Here is a 25,107-nt window from a genome sequence, read left to right on the forward strand (position 1 = left end):
TCTACATACAGGTGGTTTTGCACGTATAAAAAATATGAAAATGGAGATGAAGAAAGTGGAAATGGAAACTGTTATAAACCCGCAGAGGTGGCAACTAGTCAGGGATTAAAGTATTCATAGACACTGTATTTAATATCTGGTTTAGGATTGATTCTTTCTGTCAGACACTGCTGAGCTCTGGTATTTCGGCTGAATGACACTTGGACCTCTAACCTTGGTAACGCGAGTGCCACTCTCTGCCCGTTGAGATCCTCACGAAACTTTACACTCATCCAGTTGTCAACACTGGATCGAGATTAGTTTAATGTTTTTGAAAATTTGGGCTGTTACGTTTTTACATTAAAACATTTCTTGAAAAATGTATTAACAGAATAAGCAGTGGGCAGCAGAATTCCACATCTGCTGAAGTAAAAAAGTTTGATCTGTTTTACATAAAAAGTTGTGTATGCTGCTTGAACAGACATAAAATAAAATAAAAAGTAAAGGTTTTGTCATTTAGAGGAAACTTAATTTTCCAGACCAGCTAGTTTCTGTTTATGTTCTGACCTGTCTGAAAACTGAAGTTTATTCATTTCCACTTTCTATGAAAAAACAGATCTCTTTTTGGCCTAATATCTTGATTCCCCCCTGAAGAAGGAGAGTGTTTTGATTATCAGGGCAATGAGATACTTTTTTTTCTTCTTCACCTTGCCCAATTAAAGCATGCCCCTGTATACTCTCGCTGTTAGATTAGGTCAGAAAGTCAAATGCTCAGTTTGAGGGGTCACGTAGCCGATTGGGCCTGCGAGTCTAGAAAGTTACCTCTTCCCCCGGTGACCTTTTGCTCTTTCTTTCTCTATTATTCTTTCTGATTCTCAATATCTTTCTTTTTTGTTTCAGGTTCAGTGAGTCCCATATTTGTGAGGTTACCATGTGGAGGCATGGGGGTAAGTAAGTTAAGCCAAGCTTAAGTCATTTTATAAATATTCACTATGTAATTAAGTATTTGCAATTTGTGTGCCTGATATTACTTGGAAATTACCAGTGTTTAGTCACGCTGGTTTATTCAGTGGAAAATTGTTGTAATAGACATTTTTACAACATTGTGGTAATCTAATCAATACCCATCTGGCACTGCTCCATCTGATTTTGTAATGACACAAATAAGCATAGTTTCAGCATCATCAAATAGTAGTATAATAACTGTGTTTCCCTTCGCCCACTCTCTCTCTCTGCCCCCTGCTTAAATAATGGTCCCATTTGTTCTCATTCCACCAAACAAACGCACACACAGTCTTAACACACTCGCATGCACTGACACACACACGCACAAACACCGCCCCTCAAGGACCAGAGGCAACAAAAGCTGTTGCTTGCCTTTCCGCTGTGTTTGTAATTATAACCAGATGTTTTCAGCATACAAGCTGTGTGTGTGTGTGTGTGTGTGTGTGTGTGTGTGTGTGTGTGTGTGTGTGTGTGTGTGTGTGTGTGTGTGTGTGTGTGTGTGTGTGTGTGTGTGTGTGTGTGTGTGTGTGTGCATTGGTATGGTGGGGGGTATGTTTTTGTTTGTGTGCATAGCAGTGTGTTTGGGGATGTTTGTGTGCTGAGGCAATGATTAAGATGGTTGCTCAGAGTTGGAAGTGCTGTCTTTTGATATGTTAGAACAGTATCACACCTGTGTGTGTGTGTGTGTGTGTGTGTGTGTGTGTGTGTGTGTGTGTGTGTGTGTGTGTGTTGTCTTTTTCTCAATGTTGAGGATTTCCAGCTCAGCGCCCACCCACCTACTCTTCACTTACATACACCTACACTGCCCTTTACTTGCTCCTTCTACATCTCCAACCCTTTAACATGTCATCCATACCTCCTGGCTCTCTCTCTTTCTCTTTCTCTTTCTCTATCTCTCCCCCCCTTCCCTTCCCCGGGGCTTACTGCTGTTGCTGCTGTGGTGGGAACAAGAAGAGCCTCGGCTCCGTGCTGCTCTGTTCTGCTCTTTATAATGGCAAATGAGACTAAATTGTTGTCTTCCTGTCACACACACACACACACACACACACGTTTACAGAGGAAGGGGGCTGAAATTAGGCTGTCAGCCTGTGGAGAACCATCATTCCGTCATACCAGCACGTTCCCGCTCTTTTCTACCTCTGACACACAAACACCCCTTCCCTTTCACTTTTTCCTGACTAGCTTGCGCCCGACTCCTGGCTTGAGGCAAAACTAACATCAACATGGCAAATAATAAACCACTCAGTCTCCACATGCTGCTTTAGAACAGCATCTGTTTGTGCTCATTAACCTGACTTGTATATATGATTCAGTTTCCCATTCACTCACTCACTTGGCTCTTCGTTTGCTCACTCGCTCAATCACTTAGCTAATATAGTGTCTTCCACTCACTCCATCTTTCACTCTCTTTTCACGTTTAGCTCCACCAGGCACTCATCAACAGCGCTCTCTATACCTCCTAACTCTCTCTTTTTTAGTTTTTAGTCTATGTTAAATGCACTACAGTTTTATTTCATGTCAAAGTCTTTCTTGGCACAACTTAAAAAGAGCCCTTTTTCTTCCCTGTGGATGTTATTATGAAGTTCTCCTCCAGCCTTGATCGCTCCGTCACTGGAGACAAGAGGAAAGTAAAGTGGGCCGGCTGGCTGGCTTGAATAGCTGTTGAGTCGCTTAACTCACCGACTGGTTGAATGACCGAGGGGGCTGACTGGGTGGCAGGAGGTTAATGTACCAGTTGGCTGGTTGACTGACTGAAAGGCTGTCAGTGTGGATGAAAAGGCCAGTTGTCTGTCTGGTAAAAGTTGACATATTCAAAGTAGAAGAGCCCCCCGGGTTTCCATCAGAAAGCCTCACTAGAGCTCTGGCATCAGCCGCTGCGCACATGTGTGTACAGTTCAAACACATTGACACACAGACCTTCCCTTTCTTCTTTTCCTCTGCCAGCTTCTTCTTTCTGTGTTTATCATGTGCTCCATCTGCCTGCAGTATCTGCCATGCCTGACCGAGGGTGTGTATAGTATCCCGTGCATGGCCCAGGACAATCAATCCCATAGAATATTGTGGTCCATTTGGTGTGTGTGTGTGTGTGTGTGTGTGTGTGGGGGGGGGGAGCGTGTGTACGTGTGTACGTGTGTTGATGTACTGTTGTGACTGGGGCTAGGGGCTGAGCGTGTCTCAGCATTAATCAGGCTTGACCACTGAATGGTGGCCTTATGTCTAAACATACTCAAACATAATCACACACATACATTCATACATATAATTAATCCTGAAATCTTATTTTTGCTCAATTAAATAAAAAAATAAATAAGAAATACAAAGTTTGTTTGTATCCCTATGTAACATTTTTAGGTTAAAACTGTCAGCAGTAATAATAACCAATAAAGAACATTTCATGCCAGTTTCCAGCATGTTTCCTTACTGACGTACCCTTTACATTGAAATTGACACATGCCAATTACAATAAATGCCAGATTAAGTAATCCACTATTAAAGGTCCAGTGTGTAGAATTTTGTTGCATCTACCAGTGTAGTTGCAGATCACAACTCCCTCGCTTCACCCTCACCTATCAAGCGTGAAGGAGAAACTATGGTGGCTGCGAAATGCTCGAACAACATTAACGCTCCTATCTACAGCCAGTGTTTGGTTTGTCCCTTCTGGGCTACTGTAGAAACGTGGCAGTTCAACATGGCAGATTCTATGGAGGGCGACCCACGACATCTGTAGATCTATAGACATACATATAGATAAACAGCTCATTTTAAGGTAACAAAAACATAACGATTTCGATATTCAGGTGATTATAAACCATTGAAAACATACTAGTGCATATTATATTCCCTTTCTGCCAATAGATCCTCCTAAATGTTGCACACTGGACCTTTTAATTAAGAAGTATTTCCTGTTTTCAACTTCCAAATTTGTTCCTTAGTCTGCTAAAGTAAACAGTCAGAAACGATGCTGTCTGTTCTCGTACGTGCAGGTTTGCTCATTTGTCTGTATGAGTAAGCTTCTAAATATGTAATACTGCCTCACGGTTTCTCTCTTTGTTGTTTTCTCTCCATCCAAGTGAAAACATTTTCCAGCAGTCCCTAAACTGCCACTTTCAAAGACTCACTTTGATGCTGTGAAATGACTAAGCTAAATGATTTCAAATGTCCTCACAGTTTTACAATTGCTGTCAAACTGAAGTAAACCACACCATCAAATATCCCTAAATAAATGGAAAACAAGTTACATATTTTTTGCTCCTTTTTAATAATGTCATATAAATAACACATTACTACGTGTATATGTGTCTGTTTGTGTTTGCAGGTGGACAGCGACACCATTTGGAACGAGGTCCATTCGTCCAGTGCGGCTCGTCTAGCCGTCGGCTCCGTTGTGGAGCTTGTCTTCAAAGTAGCATCGGCAGAACTGAAGGTTAGTTCGGATGCTCTGTTGAACAAGCACCAAAGTCACGTCTGGGCTTTATTTTTAGTGACTAGAACGACTAAAGGATGTTGTGCATTTGTCATGTCTGTGTGGCCTTTTATATGTGGATAAATCTGTGTGTGCATTTAATAACTTTTAAGATGGAGCCAACATGAAACAAAGCTCAGATGGACTCCACAAAAATATATCCGTGACTACAACTTTGTTTTATTTTAGTCTGCCTGTCAGGTTTGACTGCCTTGTACCATTTTCCAGCTGAGTTACATTTCAGACGGAGAGAACAAGGCAGAGAATGGGTGGATGTACTGTCTCATAGTAGCTGTATTATCCATTCACACCTCCAAACACCTTAAGTAAAGAGAAACCTCCGTCCAGATCCTTCCATCCCCACGGTCTCGTTAGCACCTCCCAGACAGACATCCCAACCCCCGTCATGCTTTGCCCACCAGCCAGCCTTCCTGTGTCTGTGGCAATGGCTGCTTGATGTTTGAACCCAGCAGGGAGGCCCGGCGCACTGGCACTGCAAATGCCAACAGTCCCCACTAACAGGCCTGTTTTATTAGTGTTACACCACAGCCACCTGCAGAGCAGCCGTCGCACTTAGTGTTAGCTAGCTGTGCTAACATTTAGTACCTCTTCTACATGCGGGCGTAATTACTATGAAGAAATAATGGTCTGGTTTTTCTATATAGTACATTGTGTGATTGGTAATATCAGAGTTTAAAATGAAAATCAAATGTATCACACACCCCAGGAGGAAAAATGCTAAACTTAACTGAAAAATGAATTATATGGACTTTCTTCAGCTAGGGTTAAAGTTCACAGGTATTGACTTGCCCTCAGCTTAACCCGATCTTAACACATACATACACATGTGTACACACACCCATGCAACATATTCGCACATGCATGCTTACACACATACAGATGGTCCTCTGAGGATCCTCCACAACCAAATGACCAAATTCCACCTGCACCAACAACTCTCTGAACTCCACAGAATGCCATAAATCTACTCCATGCACACACTCACACATGTCTGTCTCTGCAGCTGTTGCTTTCTTTTTCTTTCCCCATGTCTATTTTAATCCATTGTTATTTTTCCTCTGCATAGAGAAACAATCCACCTTCCCCTTGCCTCTCATACACCTACGTACATACTGTATTATGCAGCCTGCTTTAACCGAGTGTCTTCAAACCAGCTGAGGCAGTTGTCTCTACAGTAAACTCCCGGCTGGCTGCTAATCCACAGCAGCTGACTCAACATCATTAGTCCAGCCTGCCTCGCTCTACATCAGCCCGAACATCTATCTAATGTCCCCTCATAGCAGTGGGAACCCCAAAAACAGTTGCTGCGAGTCCCGCCGGTCCCTGCCTTAACAAAGCTCCCCTTAACTGACCCGGTGCAAGCATCTGTTTCTTTTGAGCTACTCTGCCTGTAAGAAACCATTTTAGATCTTTAACTAAGGCCGGTGAAATTTTTTTTTTTAGAAATAGTGGTGAGAAGATTAGGTTTGGTATTGACCGACACACATTGTAGAAGTGAGTAATTTTGCTTTTAATCTATGTATTTATGTCATTATGTTTTTATGGTATCATTATTACACAACATAATCTGAACACCAAGGGGGCTGGTAGCTGTGCAAAAGCAAGGAGCATTTTTTAACATCATCTGATCCCTCAAAGAAACGGTCTCATTAGAGTAAAGTGAGCAGGTTTAAGGTCACATAGAATCAACTCCGTGGACCATTATGGTTTATTTGCAGTAACTGTTTGAAATGTTCTTTGTGTGAATGATTTTGTTTTTTTCCTGACAGAATGGTTTTGCTGTAGTTCGACCACCTGGACACCACGCTGAGGAGAGTACGCCTATGTAAGTAAATTGGAAATTTGATCGAAAGAAAGATCAGATCCAGCCCGTGTCATAGGAATTTAATCAGAAATGTATCCATGCCTATTTTCCCCCGTAAATTAAATTCTTAAGAACATACATTTTCTTTGTATTTCCTCCTTTGTCACTGCTTTTAAACACGTTGTAAGCCTCATCTTTTTAGACAACTTGCATTATGTGTTGTAATATTCCTGTGTATATGCACATATCAACATGTTCTCAATTTGAAATATACTTGAATGTCATGACTGTATTTAAGTAAAGTATTGCTTACACTTGTACATTTAATGTACTTTCAGAAAGTAAATAACAGTGTCTTGTTACTGTCCACTTTCAGGGGGTTCTGTTACTTCAACTCAGTCGCCATAGCAGCCAAGCTTCTGCAGCAGAGGCTCAATGTCAGTAAAATCCTCATTGTGGACTGGGTGAGTTTCACATACATACAGTGTTGCCATCTACTTGGAGAGTGCACCTGTGCACAGTTGTACTGCCCCCTCCAAAAATGAATTGCTGGATTCCCATCAAATGTAACCCTACAGGAATAAATCACAACGTTTTGGTGACATCCTTACCAATTTTTCTTACAGTTGCATTGAACACAAGGTCCACAACAGTTCAAAACTACAATTACATTATTGGAACAGCGCAACAGCCACAACCTGTATACTGTGCTTGTTATGGGAGGGAGAAAAGTGCCTAAAATATTGTCTATTTAGGTCAGTTAGGTCAGTTAGGTTTTTTTATTTTTTTTTTTTTTTTTTTAAACAGACAAAGTAATCTATAAGAAGATATGACCAAGCCTTGGTTGTGTCTAGGAGCACTACTCTTCAGCGGCGTCCCTGACTGGTCATGGCGATTCCCAAAAGCCTTTGAAGGGCTTTTTCATTTCCTCTCTGTCTGTCACAGGGGGACTTTTAGTGCAGCTAGCAAACTCATTGTCATGCCACTGTGCCTCCAGCTAGCAGGGACATTTTTAGGATCAGTGTATTAAAGCATTCTTGGCATTATAGACAATGAGGTCATTTAATTGATGTCGTGAAGTTGAGTGTTTTATTGAATCCTGCTGACCATCCCTTTTTGACATCACAACAGACCGTAGCTGAGACGCAGACTAGACTGTCTGGCAGTATTGCAATCTCAGAGTGTCATTCAGTTGGCCTTAGAGCAGGTGCAGGAGTTGATAGTTCTGTCTCTGTGAAACTCATTGACTTTCCAAATCATCTGATGTCCTTATGGCGACAAGACAGAAGCTGTCTTGTCACCTGTGTTTAGTGTTTAGTTGATTGTTTGAGCTGCAAGAGTCAAAGGCTAATTAGGCTGAGACTGTCCTTATTTATTTTCTTAAGGAAGGAATCACTAATTTTCCCTTACTCTGTATAAGAGTTTACCCTAACCTGTCCCTTTCTGATGTTTCCAGGATGTTCACCATGGAAATGGTACCCAGCAGGCCTTCTACACAGACCCCAGTGTTCTCTACCTGTCACTGCATCGCTACGATGATGGGAACTTCTTCCCTGGCAGTGGAGCACCTGACGAGGTGGGAAGGAAAACCAGTCTGTCTCTCTGACCACCTCTTTGTCTGAATTTATGCAAAGTAACCCGGTCATGTATGTGCGTGTGTTGTAGGTGGGCAGTGGAGCAGGTGTAGGCTTCAATGTGAATATGGCCTTTACTGGAGGAATAGAACCTCCCATGGGTGATGCAGAGTACCTGGCTGCATTTAGGTAAGACATGATATCATCTGCTACTTCAGCGACAGTCTGTGACTGAATGGTCTTAGTTCCTTGTGATGCTATGCAGTTTGACAAGTGATGTATTGTTGAGAAGGTAGGGGGCTCCTCCTCGTGCCAAGCCTGATTTCTATTAGATCCACTTTCTGGGGCTATTTATAACTTCCCATACACACACACACACACCGTCACACATGTAAAACATACACACGTTCAGGCATGGATTCACCCATGTACATGTCTCATACACATTTCTGGTTCATACAGCTGGTGAGGAGCAGGTCTGGACTGGTTCTAGCACTCTTTGAAGATTAACCCATGTTTGCGACCGTTTGTCCATCTGGCCTGAGCCAAACACATCAAACCGACAGGCCACTGTCTTCTCGCAGCTTTTCGGCACGCAAGCCCCCGGAAGCATACCTTACCCTGTTAATGCACCCCAGACCCTTGTGTTCTCCCTCTCTCCACTTTTTATTCTTTTCTCCCTCCTGATCCTCTAATATATCATACTATAGACATTATATATATTATAATCCATAGCCAGCAGTAGTATGCTTCACACATAAGTTATATATAAGATATAAGACATACTATTTTTATTTATATACATCATTACACAAAACAGATTATTCACATATATGAAATCCCACTGACCAGTAAAACATGTTAAAGCTTGTAACGGTGTACAGTATCTATAACATGATGCACCAGATGGTTTGTTACACAAAACCATCTCGGAAGTGGACCTTGGATTCTGTCCTGAAAAAGGCAGGCACTTTGCATATAATACTTGACAGGTGATTGGATGATACATCTTTCTATTACTATCACAGGCTTATTTAAACCAATCTAATCAACAAACCAGTAAGCCAGTTGGGAGAAAAATGAAAACTTTCCATCCATTCTTTGCTTTTTCAATGAAGAAATATTCTCCAGTTCTGATATAATGTAATATGGTATAACAGCATCAATGCTAACCTTTTTTAGAGCCACCATTGCAGATTAATTATTATTAACCGGTACAAACTTGTTAAGAATAACACATTTGTATTTGCTGTTTATAAAGTAGTACTCTAGCAATTTAGTATTGGACTTCTATAAAAGTGGTGGACTGAGAAGAGACAGAATTGCTGCATCAATCAAAATTGATGCAGCAGAGAGATATCCTGCTGTTTAGTCCACGTGTGGATCACACTACAAACAACACAGGATCCTGCAATAATTCCCATAATGCAGCTCAATAGCATTTTTCATTAGACACTTAATGCCTTCTTAATTCCCACTTCTTTCAAACACCACACTTCCAGTTTTTAAAGCAGGCTTTTGGCAGAAATGCAAGTTCCTCTTTCTTGGAGAGGTTCCATCTGTATTTGAGCCAATGCAATGCATAGCATGCAAAATATGCAGTGCATATTTGAGTTAATCAGTAATGCACTGTCCTTCAGTTAAACCAGCCCACTCGGTTAACATTAAACTCTGTTTAAAAACTGGAACCACTTTATTATACAGTAGTTTTGGTATGTGTATGTTAGTTCAGGGCTGCATGCATCCATATGAGTGAACATGCATGTAGAGAGGCGTGTACTGTGTTTGTGTGTTCTGTTTATGTAATTGTAGGTTATTAAATCAGAGTTCTTTGCATTATGGAAGAGGTCCAAAGATATAAAGTGGAGAACAAGAGTTTGGGTGTGTATCACCTCAGACCCTGGCGCCATTAATCCCCCGAGGCTGTCGCAGTATTGGACGATTCATAGGCCCCAGAGGACAGCAGCAAACCTGTCTCACAGCTCATAGATCTACCACACACGCACATGCTTGTACACATGTACACTCAAAGTAACACAGTTACAGATGCTGGATAGTGATTTGTTATGTACATACAAATGCACATGCTGCACACAGGCTCATTACAATGCAGAAGGCCCTGGCTCAAACTTACATCAAGGTGCACTGATATGCACGAAAACATGGAGGAACAGACACACCACTCACACCTGCAGCTTTTACTTTGAATGTGGTTACACATTTATAACCGCATGCAGACAGCATCTCTCTCTCCCTTTCAATCTCATTGTTTATCTGTGTGTTGTGGTCCTCTCCTTCCTCCCACTCTGTCTTTGGGAAGGGATGCGTGCCTTGCAGCCGCCACCTTCCCATTCCTCCGCTGGCCTGTGCCACGTTGCATTTGCAGGGGATCAAATCTGAGCCTCCAAAAAGCACAGAGAAAAAAGATAAGAAAATTGGCCCTAATGAAAACCAGAAGCACCGTCTCTCTCTCTCTCTCTCTCTCTCTCTCTCTCTCTCTCTCTCTCTCTCTCTCTCTCTCTCTGTCTCTCTCTCTCTCTCCCCCTCCTCCTTTCACTCCCTCTTCTGCCATGAACTTGGAAAGACGAGAGAGGAGGAGGAGAATTAAACTTAATTCAAACCAGCTCTCCGCAGTGCCAGATGACAGGGCTTTGAAGTGTAAGTGTGCGTGTGTGAGTTTTTCGCTCTCTTATTCTCTCTCTCCTCTCCCGCTCTCCTCTGCTTTTTTTTTTATGAACGGAGGGGGAAAGCCTTGAAGCTCTGCAGTTTAACCTTTTGTTGACTGGTTTGATGGGCACTGCTCCCTCTAAATGACAGAGTCTATATTTTCTTCTAAAATGGGCCTAACCTGGCCATTTACTGTATGTGTGAGATTGAATATCTCCAATGGTAACGACTCATGGTTTGGAGGTTTTCTGGCCTTTTAATGCTTTACAATCATTAGAAATTTGGAAATTAGCTCATATTGGTAATAATTTCTGGTAAATACAGGCATATAGTATCTAGTAGCAATGCATTGTGTTATTAGTTAACTAGTTAATTGTGTATTATATACAAAAAAACCTAAGGAACTAATAGTAATACTGCTAAAATTTGTTGAAATATACATTATATATACACTCTGTAGTCCACCACCAATGCCACATTTCGGCTCTTTGTTGTCCATGTTAGAAACCTGGAGTACATTGGATTAGAAGGCATAATCAAGATATGGAAAAGGATACATTAAGGACTAGAGTAATTACACAAAGATGAGTAGTCCATATAGAGAGGAAGTTTTCCTTGGCTCAAGAAATTTCCACTATGCCAAGACTTAGTGCTGTATTAACCTGTGTGTGTACATTTATGTGCACTTGAAATCATATAGGACGACTACTGCCAAAAACTGAATGTACTCATCAGGATCAGATGAGGAATAATTAGTCAGAGCAGAGTAAATGGAAAAAAGGCTCTTTATGAGAGTTTAGCCTGGTGAAGTTGCAGTCTATTAATACAGTCAATGTAAAGAGGGTTTGATGGGCAAAGGGAGAAATGTTGTGTGTGCACAGAGGCAGAGATGGTGGTCAGTGCCTTTTTGGTTGTGAGAATGACGTTCCACATGTCTTTCACAGTTTCTATTCCAAATTTTCAGTTCTGTCTTAAAGATCCAGTGTGTAACATTTAGGAGGATAATATGCATAGGTTTGTTTTCAATAGTGTATAATCACGTGAATATAGGAATTGTTATGTTTTTGTTACCTTAGAATGAGACATTTATATATACAGATGCGGATTGCCTTCCATGGAGTCCGCCATGTTGAACCGCCATGTTTCTATAGTAGCCCAGAATAGACAAACCAAACGATGGCTCTAGATAGGGCGTTCCCATTTTTTGCACATTTCTCAGCCACACTTGTTTCTCCTTTGCACTTGAAAAGGGAGGATGAAGCGACATAGTTGCAATCTGCAACTACACCAATAGATGCCACTAAATTCTTTACACTGATCCTTTAAAGCCATGCATAATATCCAACACTGCTTATCACACATATAAGTTTGTTTGAATAAGCAAAAGTTATACCAGACGGACCTGTATACTGGTTTTAATTTCCCGTATGATATACATTTTTCATATTCCGCCCGTTGCATAGTTGGAACACCTGCTGTAACTTAATTAAAAAATACTTTAATACAGATATTTGGTCATATCGCCCAGCACTACTTAATTATTGTGTGTGATCATAGTCAATGTATTATTTGTAAAAGCAAAACAAAGCAAAAGGAAAACGTTATCTATTATCTTGCATACAATGAACTACATTCACTGATATAGACTTAAAAAGGAACTGTGTAACCAGTTTACCCAGAATAGGGACAACTACTCAGCCGGTGAAAAAGGTTTACTTACTGTCAGCGTTTTGGTTGAGGTTTCTAGAGTCTGAGAAAATAACCCTGACTATTTCAGCCTTGGGAAGTGTAGGATCTAGTGTTTTTGACCCCTGCTGCATTGCTTTTGACTACTCTTTCTCTCTTTAAACCACAACTTTATGTATCGCAGAACTAAATTGCTTGATTTTAATACAGGCCGAAGTCAAGCGTTCCTCAACTGATACTTTGACACATGCACCTGTTGCTAGGTAAACCAAACAATATTAAACAGAAGTTTACACCACATGCTTACCCAAGTAATTCCACTCACAGTAAGATCTAGTCGTGAAAGAGCCAGCAGTGGTTTAGATTGCAACCACTTTGCTCAGGATGTCCCGTAGCTTGCAGCTCAGTCGTAAACTCTCCCCTCCCTTAATTAACAGAAAGGCTTTTTCATCTCCACATACATAGCCTCTGATTCACGCACAATTAGTCTTCTCTAAAACCACTGGTTTCCCTTCATGCCAGTCTGCTAATTGATTGCTGTGGGTTTTTATTTCCTTCAATGTCAGGATATTATTCCAGGGGTTGGGGGCTGGAACTGATGACACCAGCAGTTTTCATCATCGTGACCAGAACTGTCTCTGTCTGTGTTCAAGGTTGGAGGAGGGGGGGGGGGGGAGCCCTCAGTAGTTCATGTATCCTTGGCGGTCAAGGTTTCCCCCTGTGCCGTGTGTCAGCCCACATGCTTGCCTGTGGCCAACTCCCTTTAGTGTGGGGTCTTTTATGGTCCAAATGTTAATGGGCCAAGGCTGCGTGTGTGTATGTAAGTTTGTGAGTGGGCGGAGAAAGAGGGAGAAAACCTGTGAACACATGCGATAAACTCTGAAACTAGAGCTGGAAAATATTAACTTCTCCAAGCGGAGTGGTTGTACATTTCACATAATTGTCTAGTTATGTGAATGCTGTCTGATTAAAAGCATATGAAGTTTTGATACAGCGGATCATGTTACCTTTTTCGACACATTTTGACTTGTCATAATGCTGACATAATTTTCATCTCTTTCATCCACTGTTCATTCATGTTACTGACTCATTCTTAGTCCATGTTTTCCTCCCCCTCCTCCCCCAAAGGTTTTCTAAGGCCTTGCCCTCTTTCATTTTCTTGTTCTCTGTATCTTTGTCTCTTTCACTCAAACTTTGTATTCCATCCTTTTCCTTCATCTTTTTTATATGACGTTTTCCTCTGAAATGTTGCCAGATGCACACTGACACACAATGACGCACACACTTGTGTATCTTTGCTGTCTGGGACTACCAAAAAGCTCCCAATACAACCTTCCCGCCTCTCCCTCAGACAGCTGTGTGTACGTATGTATGTTGTGTTGTGGCGGGGGGGGGTGTGCGCAGTTAAGGGTTATAATTTGGTGCTGAACAAGAGATGGAAAAACCGGTGGTCTGCGGAGTTCAGGGCACGTTGCTCGCCCACAGCCAGCAAACCAGTGCCGTGTTCTGAGGTCTGCAAAGTACAGAGGACCTGTGACGGAACCCTGTGGTACTCCGTCACTCGCAGACCTCACCAAAACACTGCTTGCCCAAATATCCCAGAACCCCAAAAATTCCTGTGTAGAACTTGAATCAGAGGGAACCACTTGTTTTGCCATCTGGGAAGTCCAACTATTTATGAACTAAGTGAGACATCCTAAATCATGCTAAACCAGATTACTATGACACACTGTACTTTTTATACAAAGTCGTCTAAGCCTCTAGTGTGCCAACCCTAGTATTATAGACCAGTCGAGTGATTCATTACTGATTATAGATACCTTACTTACGGATACAGAAAACCAAACTTGGAGTTATCTAATTAAGATTTTAATTGTTTTTTCTTTAAGCAATTCATAAATGACTAGGTTTATAATTGGATTCATTTCTTTAATTTAAAAAAGTTCTGTCCAACTCTAAAATCTGAAAGTTAAATCTAACCTTCCTTGGCAAAACTATTTTAGTATTAAACACACATACTGCATGTTTTTTTTTTTTCAAACCATGTGAACCGGACTGGAGTTTCCAGCCACAACTTGCAGTGAATCATTACACAGTACCCCACTGTTGATTTGATTTATGTGTATGACACATTGCACACAAGTACCCCTTCCCTACCAGCTGTGTGTTAGATGAAGGTTGTACACAAACTGCCCTCAGTCACCCCACCCATCCAGTGTTAGAATTATCCTGCACACTTAACACACATATACACATGCAATTATATCTGTCCTTCCGTTTCTCCTTTTTACTTATGGATGTTATAGTTTATTGCTGCCTCCAAATTTCCGGACTTTCCACTTCAAAAAGTGTATGCTGTAATTTTCTCTGCCACACACATACTGTACATACAAACTCATTAGTTGGATGTTTTCTTTGAAAACCATACAAAGAGAAATCTATAAAATAAGTTCACTGTGCAACTAGCAAGCCTGCAGCAAGTCAATCATTCTTCTTAGTTAATATTTCCCCAGCTACAATTTTCTGTATATTTGGCAAAAAAGAAATGGTGTAATTATTTTTAAGGTGAGTGTAGATTTATCAGAATGTGAGACTTGGTTGAATTACCACTTTAAATACCAAAGTCTTGACGCATTTCCATTAATGACACAGTTACATTAATGGTAATATGGTAGAAATACAAATTGTGGAAAGTGCAAACAAAATGGTATCTTGAAAACTTGGCTAATCGGACTCTGTTCTTTCAGCTTTGGAGTGGGTTGAGCAGCACTTTCTTATCTCTGAATTTAATATATTTTGGAGCACTTTGGTTGTAGCTCAGTCATCCTGTAGTTCAGCCAGCCTATTAAATAGATGTTACATTTGCAGCTGCAACAATATCTGTTATGAAAATGATGTGACTCAACAGGGCAAGTTTGTGGGAAGACTGACCCTCAACCAACAGGAAAAGATTCTACCTCACTTATCACCAAGCTTTCCATGCTGTCAGTGTTTTTGAGATACTAAGTTTAGTATCTCTATGTTCTAGCCATCCTGTGGAGGGCAGCAAGCCAAAACACAAACAAAGTGTCCCATATATAGCTTATCTGACCTAAGAAAATGTATCTGCCTCACTTATATAGTGTCCACCATAAATTCTTTTTTTTTTTTTTTCTGTTGCTAATTCTAGGACGGTGGTTATGCCTATTGCCAACGAGTTTTCCCCAGACGTGGTTCTGGTATCTTCAGGCTTTGATGCGGTAGACGGACATGCTTCACCCCTTGGAGGATATAAACTGACAGCCAAATGTAAGTACTGACCACAGCTACCAAGTTAATGGCTCTCTTTTTTCTAAGCCATAGATAACAATTCTCAAAAGAACTTTTAATGATGCATGCACATTTTAATACATGTCCTCCATAGTCTCACTCATGCCTTTACACTGCAACGCATTCTTTGATAGCAGGAAAGACTGGCAGACACACACACAGACGCTTAAACACACGCCTTGTGTTTACTTTGTGCCTCTGACTTGTGTATTCAGATCGAGACCTTGGCGTGCCAACAACAAGCTTTTCTAAAACCATTCGGCGGATCTCAAATAAGAGCAGGGGGTGATATGGGTGGTTTAGCGAGGATTGCAGGAAGAGGGGATATGGGTAAAATTCATGGGAGAAGAAAGTATGGCTGAATGCATATATTAAAACTCCCCTTCTCCTGAAAGAAAAAGATCAAAGACTGTGACCAAGCCTAAACGCAAAGCTGCATTTATTGAAATTAAACCTGGCTCATATTATGGCTTCTTTTTTGGCCCCCAGTAAATCCACAGTGCACTTTCTGATGCAGTCAACCCTTTCCTCATCCATGCCCAAACCCCTTTTTTCTCTCTTTTTTCTTTGATCAATATCCAAAAAGGAAGTTAGAGCTTGAACATCAGTGCTCCCCCATCTCATTCTTTTTCTCCTTCCCTTACTCCCTCTCCCTCTCTGCCTTCTCTTTGCTGTCATTTCCTGTGTGTCCAGGCTTTGGCTACCTGACCAGGCAGCTGATGGGTCTGGCAGGCGGTCGAGTGGTGCTTGCCCTGGAGGGGGGTCATGACCTCACAGCCATATGTGATGCCTCTGAAGCCTGCGTCTCCGCTCTGCTAGGCAATGAGGTAAGATGAGAGCCAAGAGGAAGAGGGATAAATTAACGTCAAAATATCCTCAGAAATGACTCAAAATATCCTTGAGCAAGGCACTAAGAATTGACAAATACATTTGGAATTCTGGACTAAATTTCTGGCTGGTGTGAGATTAAATAGAGACTGAGGTTTAAGATGGGAGCTATGCACATATAGCCCACATAAAATGTGATCAAGTTAGTCCCAGCGGCATAAATTGGCACATTACTGTGATGTCAGATTTTTTCCTGAAACTGTAAATTCCTTTAATTGTGCAGGTTACATATTATTGCCAGCAGTATGGTATGCAAAGACAAGTATGCAGACTTAGAACTATGTTGTCATTAATGCTGTAATGAGCTTTTTTAATAGCCTCATGAGTATGTAGCTTTTATGTTTAATTGTGTTGAAGTGAACATGCAGGGCTTTAAGCAGATAAAGAGCATCTGGTTTATTTGGGTTGTCAGTGTGAAATTTTCAGAATGCAGTTGCACTCAACTTGTTTCTAATTTTTACTCCTGGCTACATTTCATTCAAAATCAACATGCTAGAAATAAGTGAGCATAAAATAGATTTGTCTGATTTCTTCTGAAGCTAAAAAAATATTTTCTTGAATATTTACATCCCTTTTAGATTTTCTGTCACATAAATGGTCATTAAACAGATTTTCCTGTGAATGAACACTCACTTTAACCACCAAACACAATAAAAGGTGCATGATAATGATGCCCCCATGCATAGATATATTAAGTTAAAATACAGGACAAGCTTGTACATTCCTCTGAAAAAAGTACTCTTCTATCTTAGCCAAAACCATTTTCCCTCCATGTTCCCTTACGCTCTCTCTACCACTCAAAGAGGAAGTCAACACCACACACACGCTACACACAGACAGACACACGCACAAACACGTCAGAGGGAGAGGATTTCCAGGCAGAAGGTTAATTGTGGGAGTGTGTAGGTTGGGCCGTGGAAATGAACAAACATCAGCGCTCTGTGATTCATGGCGCACAACAGAATAGCAACTCTTTAAAGCCGCCCACCCTTTTCTCTCCAGCTAATGGAGAGGCTGGAGTGCTTTTTTGGACGGGCTGCTGAGTCTCATTTTCTCCCCTCACATTATGCATCCAAGATATCTCAGTGCTTTTGTTTTTAAAAGACTATTGAATTGTGCTACACAATTGAGATTATATAGCTTTATAGGAAGAGGGTGTAATTGTGAAGAAGAAATCGTGTCTACAGAGCACAAGCACACTTGTGTCTCCCCAGTTCAGAACTAGTGTCTTGTATCCAGATTCTGTATGTCCAGGCTATATCTCGAGCCAACTTGTAGTTCATGCCTGGCATTGAAGTGTGTCTCTAAAGTCCACTTGTAATCTGTTGCTGTTTTGTTCACAGTCCATGTCAACTAATGAACTAATGAACAGGACAAAAATAATTGCTTTTAGGCACACAGCCAGAGAGGAGTAAGATGGCTGTTTTATAACTCGCTTTGGCTCTTAAAACACTGGAGTGTATTTATTGTCTGAAACTTCACAAGCATTCACAACTGTGTAGAGCTGTCTACTTGTGATCACAAGTAGATAGCTCGATGTCTCAGAAAAGTGTTTACAAAGTCTTCATGTGTCAGTTATTGTGTTTTAGTTCTACTCAGTTCAGTTCAGTGTGAATGGTAGGTGCAAATTTCACTGACATGTTTGAGCAGGGAACCCATCTTGAAGTCCAATTTTCAAATTCAAAAAGTAGTTAGTCAACACCAAGAATACCAAGTAGGTAAGCAGGCATATCAAGAGTGAATATCCAGACTTACACTCGTGCATTAACTTTGTTTATTTTGAAAAACTGACCAACTCTCAAGTATTGCTGCAGGCCTAGCCACAAGCACACCCTGAGTGTTGGTTGCCATTGGAATGGCTGCTGTACCTGCTAAAGCCATTATCTTTTGCCCAGTGAGACATTCAGAACAGTTATACTAATACATATGGGTCTACAGTTCTCATTAGGTATACAGTACCTTACAGAGCATAACATAAGAGTAGTTCTCTGACTGGATATGGTGATCATAACATGGTGTAACAACATTGTCTTTGTTTTAATATGGCCAAACATCAGTCCTTGTAAAGTTCACGTTACACAAACACAAAAGTAAGCATTCACACTTCAGTTGTATAGATAGAATTACAATAGTTGTGTTCAGTCGAATTTATCTGATGGACAAATATAATTATATTTCAGTCTTCGAAAGAAACTAAGCCTGCATAAATGCAAATACTTGATTGAATAGTGTAGCTGTAAAACTGTATCTGCCTTGTTGAAGGTGGTATCTGTGCATCCCTAGGCATCTTGTTCCAACCTGGCAGACAACTAAAGCTATAAATGATTTCTTGGAATCATAAAAAATATGCATGGCCTTGTTCCATGTGGATCTTGGCATCAGAGCAAAACAAACAGAACAATAACATAGGACCACATTAATAAAACTCGATCACTGCAACCAAGAAGTGCACTGTTGTGTGGAACATGAAGACAGTGACTACTGCAGAACTGGGTGGAAAAAAAATGACACTGGACGGACTGGAGCTTAGGTAAAGCACTGTGGAACATGCCGGCACTGTTATTAACCCATGAATATTTCTTCTCAAGAGGAAAGCACTGCTACGTGCCAAAACTGTCAAAGAAAACTAACAGCGCTGCTGGAGCAAGGTTTTGCATAAGAGGGGAACTGCACAAACTAGAGGCTTAATCTAATAACTTAACTCTGTTTACCTGCACTGTGCCCACCAATGACTCAAAGTTACATAGAGTAACATTGCCATTACAGCTGGTAAGGATTCAGGAATTCAAGGACACTTCAGCAGGGCGGATGCTTTTTGCTGTCACGGAGGTTTGTGCTCAGGACTTCCAGTTTGAATGACATACTCGTTACTCACAACACCGCCCTGCTGCAAAAATAAGGAATTAGATCGGGGGGTTTGCTTCTTAGGTTTCAGCAGCCTGCAGAGCATTGGCCTCAGCAGGGGTTTGGAGGAGGTCACTGGATGAGTGCCATAGGGAGCTGAAAATTCGAAAATAGGCACGAGGCATGGAGCGTCAATTGCCTCAGCCCTGCAGGACACCCCTCTCACTCTCTCACCCGGGGCCCCATCACTGGTACACATCTGAAAATGGTTACCCTCGCACCTCTTCCAGCAGGGTCAATCTAGGCCAAGAGATCAGATAATAAAGGGAAGTGGAGTAATCATTTGAAGTAGGAGGGAGGAAACCATTGTTATAAAGCAGCTGTACAGAGTACAGTACCCATTCAGGTCTCCAAAGTCTGGAAAGGTATGGAATGAATTTTAATTATTTGCAGGTTTTTGGAAAACGCTTGAGAGTTGTACAAGTATCGTACAAGAAAAATAGTCCAATATTGTTATTGATTCCTGATATGCACAATATCAGAATACAACATAATTTATGTTAAAAGCCAACTATCATCTCAAGTAAACATCTGAAAAAATTCAATTTAAATTGAACCCGGACGGTATACAAGTCACAACTATCGGGTTTCCGCTTTTACTCTGGGAAACTTTGAATAGAAACATTAAATGGTATTATGAGTTGAGCTGATAGAAAGAGTTGTATAGGTTGCCTTGTTAGCAGACGATGGCATTGATAAAGTGATTAACAACACAAATGTAGATGTTGTTGACTTGCTAACTATAGACATATAGTTTGCATGACGGTTGGCTCTTTGGCAGCAAGTGATGTCAGCTGTTTGAACAAAGGCAGATCATTCAGTTGTGTGGAGCTTTGATAACTGATAGCAAAGAATAAAAGAGGCTAAAATGTCCCTGATCAGATCAAAATGGCAGGAAGCAAAGGTCTCTGTAATGGACTTGGAATGTAGCTGGAAAACGTCAGCGAGGAATTGAGCTAGAGGGAGAGATAAAAGGCTTGGCTTTTTTTGTCTTTTTTTTCTTCTTTTTCATTTGCTGAAAAAGTCCGGCAGTGGCCTCTGATGGCAAATGGGAAAATAAGAAAAAACTTGGGCAAAGTGGGCACTGCGGCCTCACCAAGCAGGTTGTGCAACAAGGCAAATCTGTGCAACAAGTGGCCAAAACAGTCAGATTAATTTTGGACTTGTTTGAATGTGTCCACTAAGTGGGTTATTTCTAGAGGATATATTTTAGTTTGTGCATGTGTGTGTGTGTTGGCTGAGTGTGAATGGAGCGAATGAGTAGGCTCAGGCATGGGACCACAGCTGGATTAGCTGGTCAGCTGTGCTTTTGTTTATGAAGCTTTAAACTGCCTGAGGGTTTGTATTGTCTGGAAGTGTCCAAAACCGAAGACGTCACCATATTTATCTAACTATTGCATATACTGTAGCTGAAACTGTAAAATCAGGGTTGAATGATACGGCATAAGTATTGTATTTTACCAATTTGTATAGACATATGATTTTCTATATTGCATAATTACAGAAGAGTTTGGAAATTAATTTAGAATTGACATAATGCTGCAAAACACACTGATTTGTATCTTAGATTCAATAAACGGCAATATAAATAGTTAAGAAATCCCACATACCTAATCTTGTTTTTTATAAGTGCTATTGTTGTGTGGCTGTCTGAAAGGGAGAATTTGGCTGCCTTCACACTGGAACTAAAACATCCTAAAGGTGTTTCTTATATCCTTTTCACCTCCTGTGTAGCTTGTACTTCCAGTGTTTTACTGCTGGCTAGTGTGAGAAATATATCTGTGCTTTTATTGGCAGGTTAAGACAAGCTTTGCTATAATGAGCATTAGGTTTCCTTTGAAAGCAGCTCAAATTAGCTGGGAAAGAGTGGGATGAAAATTGCTGAATGGACTTTACAGGCTTTTTTATTCACCCCCACCACTGTAGTGCGTAATCATGAAGTCTTTTTAGTTAAATAGCTCATGAATGATGCATTGGCGACTACACTAGTCAACTCTGAACTCGGGACTAATTGATGATTGCTCGCAAACAGATGTTGGCCCAGTTCGAACCATGGTTGTTAGCAATTATATGATAAACAACAGGCTAATATGCTAATTGTTACCAGCTGTCAATGAGGTTATTCGATGTGTTTACACTCCAGTTACAGTAAGACGCTCGACTTCACGTGTCCCCCCTTGGGCCTGACTATTCCCCACCACCCTCCGACTACAAGGCAAACCTACACTCCTTTCCGAAAAGGTCACCTGCTTTGCACAATACACATCATTACCTTGTTCAGTTAGCATAACATAATCAACCGGTTTTAGTGACCGCCAGCATATGCACATGGACACAACAGTAAACAATGGATACCTTGTGCACTTTCCTTTTGCTGAACAAGTGGATTTCCTCCTCTTTCCACTGTTTTGGTTTCAGCCTCCCTCAGGAATGTTTTTACCGGGCACATTCCTCACTCTCAGCTCATGGCTTTCCATGGTGTCTCAGTTTTGTTGGCGAGGACCTAGTGCATTGGATGGCTGTGTCACACAGTGAAAGATTTCCTCAGTAATCAGTCCACATGGTCACAGCGAACCATCTTTAAGGACATTTATTTCTCCCTCTCTCTGAAAGACCGCTGCATCTGATGATATGAAGATGCAGACGTCCAGGCACAGCCAGAACCACAAACCTAAATAAACAGACATGTCACTAAGGATGATGTGGCAGACAAATGTGTGCTTGTATATAGTGCACATGCATGTCTGCATGTGTGTTTGCCATACCTGCCAGGTGGGGGCCCCTGGAGTATCCTGACAAGAGCCATTAAAGTTTATAAGCGTGAGGCCCAGCTGTCAATCAAGCTGACAGGCTGCCCCCGTCCAACCCTGCTCTTATGTGAACCCCAGGAAACCCCAGAGAACCCCTGACCCTGCTTTGACAGGGAGCTGGGTTAGTATGGGCTGGGCTGAGCCGAGACTGCCTAGGGTTATGGTGAAAAGTTGGCAGATGTAGCCTGAAGTAAGTTTTGACTGAAAGATTGATGGTTTGAGTCCCCAGACTGGCTGGAAAAAATTTCAGATGGGAGGTGATGAATAAAAACTGCTGTCTCCCCCCTCAGCCACAATCAAAGTAATCTTGAAGTTCTGAAGTTCTCTAGAAGATGAGCTCCATAGCTGAGAGTTCTGGCCAGCTCCCAGGTGTGTTTGAATGGTAGTTCTTTGATTGTGAAATATCCCTATTGTGAGGGTAAATGATAGAACTACAGCATTCACTTGAGCAGGTAACCTATCAGGAGTTTATGCTTGTACATATTTAATTGGCCAATATCTGCTGGCAACTTTAGTAGGACCTTGTCTTTTTTTACACAACACAACACTCAAGACAGTTTAGAGTGGTTTTAGAAAAAGTCATGGATCATACTAAACAAAGCAAGTGCTTTCTCATATGATATCTAGACTCACAATCTAGTCTCTTAACACTTGGTGATTATAGAGGCTGAGGACTTTCTCCCAGCTTTCATTGCTAAAACTGGGTGGAAACATTGAATAACATTGCTCAGGACATGCATTTTCAATGTTTTAAAAAGCTTGCTCCGTGTTAAGAATTGATTTGCTCTATCTCAGTTTGATTCACTACAGAAGATAATGTGGGGAGAGCATTGCTTCAGATAAGGCATGTCCTTAAAGCAAGGGACGTAGGTTTATTAGCAACTATTCTCACCACCATTAAAGCAACTACTCTGTATTTAGAAATCCCCAGGCGATCGGTAGCTGCTGAGATCTCCAATCATCTTGTATCATGAGACTGTTCCTATTGGTGTCTGTTTAATATCAAATAGACTATTTAATGGTTGTCTTCTAATCTCCATAGTTTTTTTAAAAATCATATTAGATAAAATGATGTGCCTGCTATAGAGGGGTTGATGTACGGTCACAAAACTAATTCAGTAGGTTGCCTGTCATGTCTTTTGTAGCAAATGAGGCAGTTAAGTCTATGCTGTTGTTAGACCTGTCAGCCAAATAGCAAATACTCCAGTGTAAATATCTGAACACAAACTATATGTATATGTGTTTCTGTGCACGTGCACCTCTGTCCATCCCTGTATGCATGATGTAGCCTGTCGTGCCACAGCAGGATTAAAGTATCCCTCTCCCCAGACTGCCTCTTCCCTCGGCCCCCACGGACCCCTCCCACACACTATTTGTTTTAATTAAAAGAAAACTTCCAGCCTTGGCCAACCAACGATGACTTTTTCCTCTTTGCTCTGACATTCTACTCCAAAATTTCTGGCCAACCCTTTTTATTTTTTCTCTGTTACTCTCTTTACATGTTTCTGAGTTGGTCCTTTATTCCATTGGGGTTATGATTGAGCAGAAAAGGGATGCATGTCGTCTGTGTTGGAATGTAGAGCTGAATGGGCCTGTTTGACAAAATGAGATGAGAAAGTGTCGTATGTGCAGTCAGCCAAAGGGGAAATTGAATCATTCCGGGTTGGGAAGGCAGATTGGGGAATAGCCCTGTTTCCTCTGAATTGTGGCTTGGAGAGTTTCATAGGCTTAGCTGTGCTCCCTGAGGTAGGTAGGTGCGTGTGCGTGTGCGTGTGCGTGTGCGTGCGTGTGCGTGCGTGTGCGTGCGTGTGTGTGTGTGTGTGTGTTTGAGTGTGTGCATGATTATGCGTGTATGTACTGTATGTGTTTCTGTGAGCAAGCAGTTTCCATGCATCTGTGTACACTAGTATGTGTGCTTAGCGTGGGACTTAGTACAAAGCACACATTGTAGTTTGTGTCAAAGAGTAGCAAAGCTCTCCGTGAGTGGGAGGAGGTGTGCATCTGCAGGCCTATTTTCTATTGTGTCAGCAGCTCGAGCTTGTCCCCACCTCTTGGAGTGATTCAACACCGGGCTGTGGTCCACATTCAAAAGTGATCCTTTAAACCAGGAGGGAACCACATTAGTTGAAGTGAGGTTTCTGCTGTGTTTTCGTGCAGTGTTTCTGAACACCTGTCAGTCATATTCATAAAAGTACATATCCAGCTTTACCCACTATATTAAAAAAATATCTGGAGACGTTTAATGCACTTAGCCGATGTTCACAGTAGGCATAGGTTCAGTGCCAATACCATGCAAGATGTAGCTGGTGGATACTGGAAATCGAGCAGTACCATTTTTTCCCCCTCGCATTTGGTCGAAAAAGTTAAGCTAGAAATATGTTTTGATATTATTTTCTATTTGTTTCAGTTGGACCCCATTCCTGACGAGGTGCTGCAGCAGAAACCGAATGCCAATGCTGTCCACTCTATGGAGAAAGTTCTCGAAGCTCACAGTGAGTGAATTATTTACACCTCAACACAACATGCCTCATCTATGTGATGTACTTATCTTACTGAATGATATGTCCTGTAAATTATTTTTGTTTTTTGACATTTTATATTTTGAGCATGATGTTATTAATATAGAAAAAAAGGTTTAGTAAAAGCACACATGCAAAACCTGTAGAGCCATAAACCTAAAATCTCTTATTAGACATTCACGCTGTCTTGGTATTTTGTAGGTAAATACTGGCGCTCGCTGCAACGCTCCGCCTCCACACTCGGTTGCTCGTTGAGCGAAGCCCTTCAGCGTGACGCAGAGGAAGCTGAGACTGTCTCCGCTATGGCCTCACTGTCTGTCGCCAACAAGCACATTGGAAAGAGGTACATGGTGTTGTCTGTGTTTTAGAAGTTCTCAATGACTGATGAACCTAAGTATACATTTAAAGGAATAGTTTTGTAAAATATGCTTATTCTCTTTCTTGCTGTGAGTTAGATGAGAAGATAAATAGGAATCTG

General features: G+C 41.3%; 1 protein-coding gene across 9 annotated transcripts in view; it reads left to right on the plus strand.

The window, feature by feature from the left end:
* Positions 1–25,107, plus strand: part of hdac4 (histone deacetylase 4) — a 119,528-nt gene that overhangs the window by 87,956 nt on the left and 6,465 nt on the right. For 8 of the 9 annotated variants that reach the window (XM_051404416.1, XM_051404417.1, XM_051404420.1 and 5 more), the window contains 10 exons: positions 880–926; positions 4,301–4,408; positions 6,238–6,293; positions 6,649–6,736; positions 7,729–7,848; positions 7,938–8,035; positions 15,369–15,487; positions 16,202–16,335; positions 24,518–24,602; positions 24,831–24,972. In XM_051404416.1, coding sequence (XP_051260376.1) covers positions 880–926; positions 4,301–4,408; positions 6,238–6,293; positions 6,649–6,736; positions 7,729–7,848; positions 7,938–8,035; positions 15,369–15,487; positions 16,202–16,335; positions 24,518–24,602; positions 24,831–24,972 — 997 coding nt within the window. Of the gene's footprint in view, positions 1–879; positions 927–4,300; positions 4,409–6,237; positions 6,294–6,648; positions 6,737–7,728; positions 7,849–7,937; positions 8,036–15,368; positions 15,488–16,201; positions 16,336–24,517; positions 24,603–24,830; positions 24,973–25,107 lie in introns of those variants that run through there. The other variant, XR_007885260.1, reaches the window with a different exon arrangement.

The sequence above is a fragment of the Dicentrarchus labrax genome, unplaced genomic scaffold (assembly GCF_905237075.1).
Source record: "Dicentrarchus labrax unplaced genomic scaffold, dlabrax2021, whole genome shotgun sequence".
In the NCBI taxonomy this organism is placed as follows: domain Eukaryota; kingdom Metazoa; phylum Chordata; class Actinopteri; family Moronidae; genus Dicentrarchus; species Dicentrarchus labrax.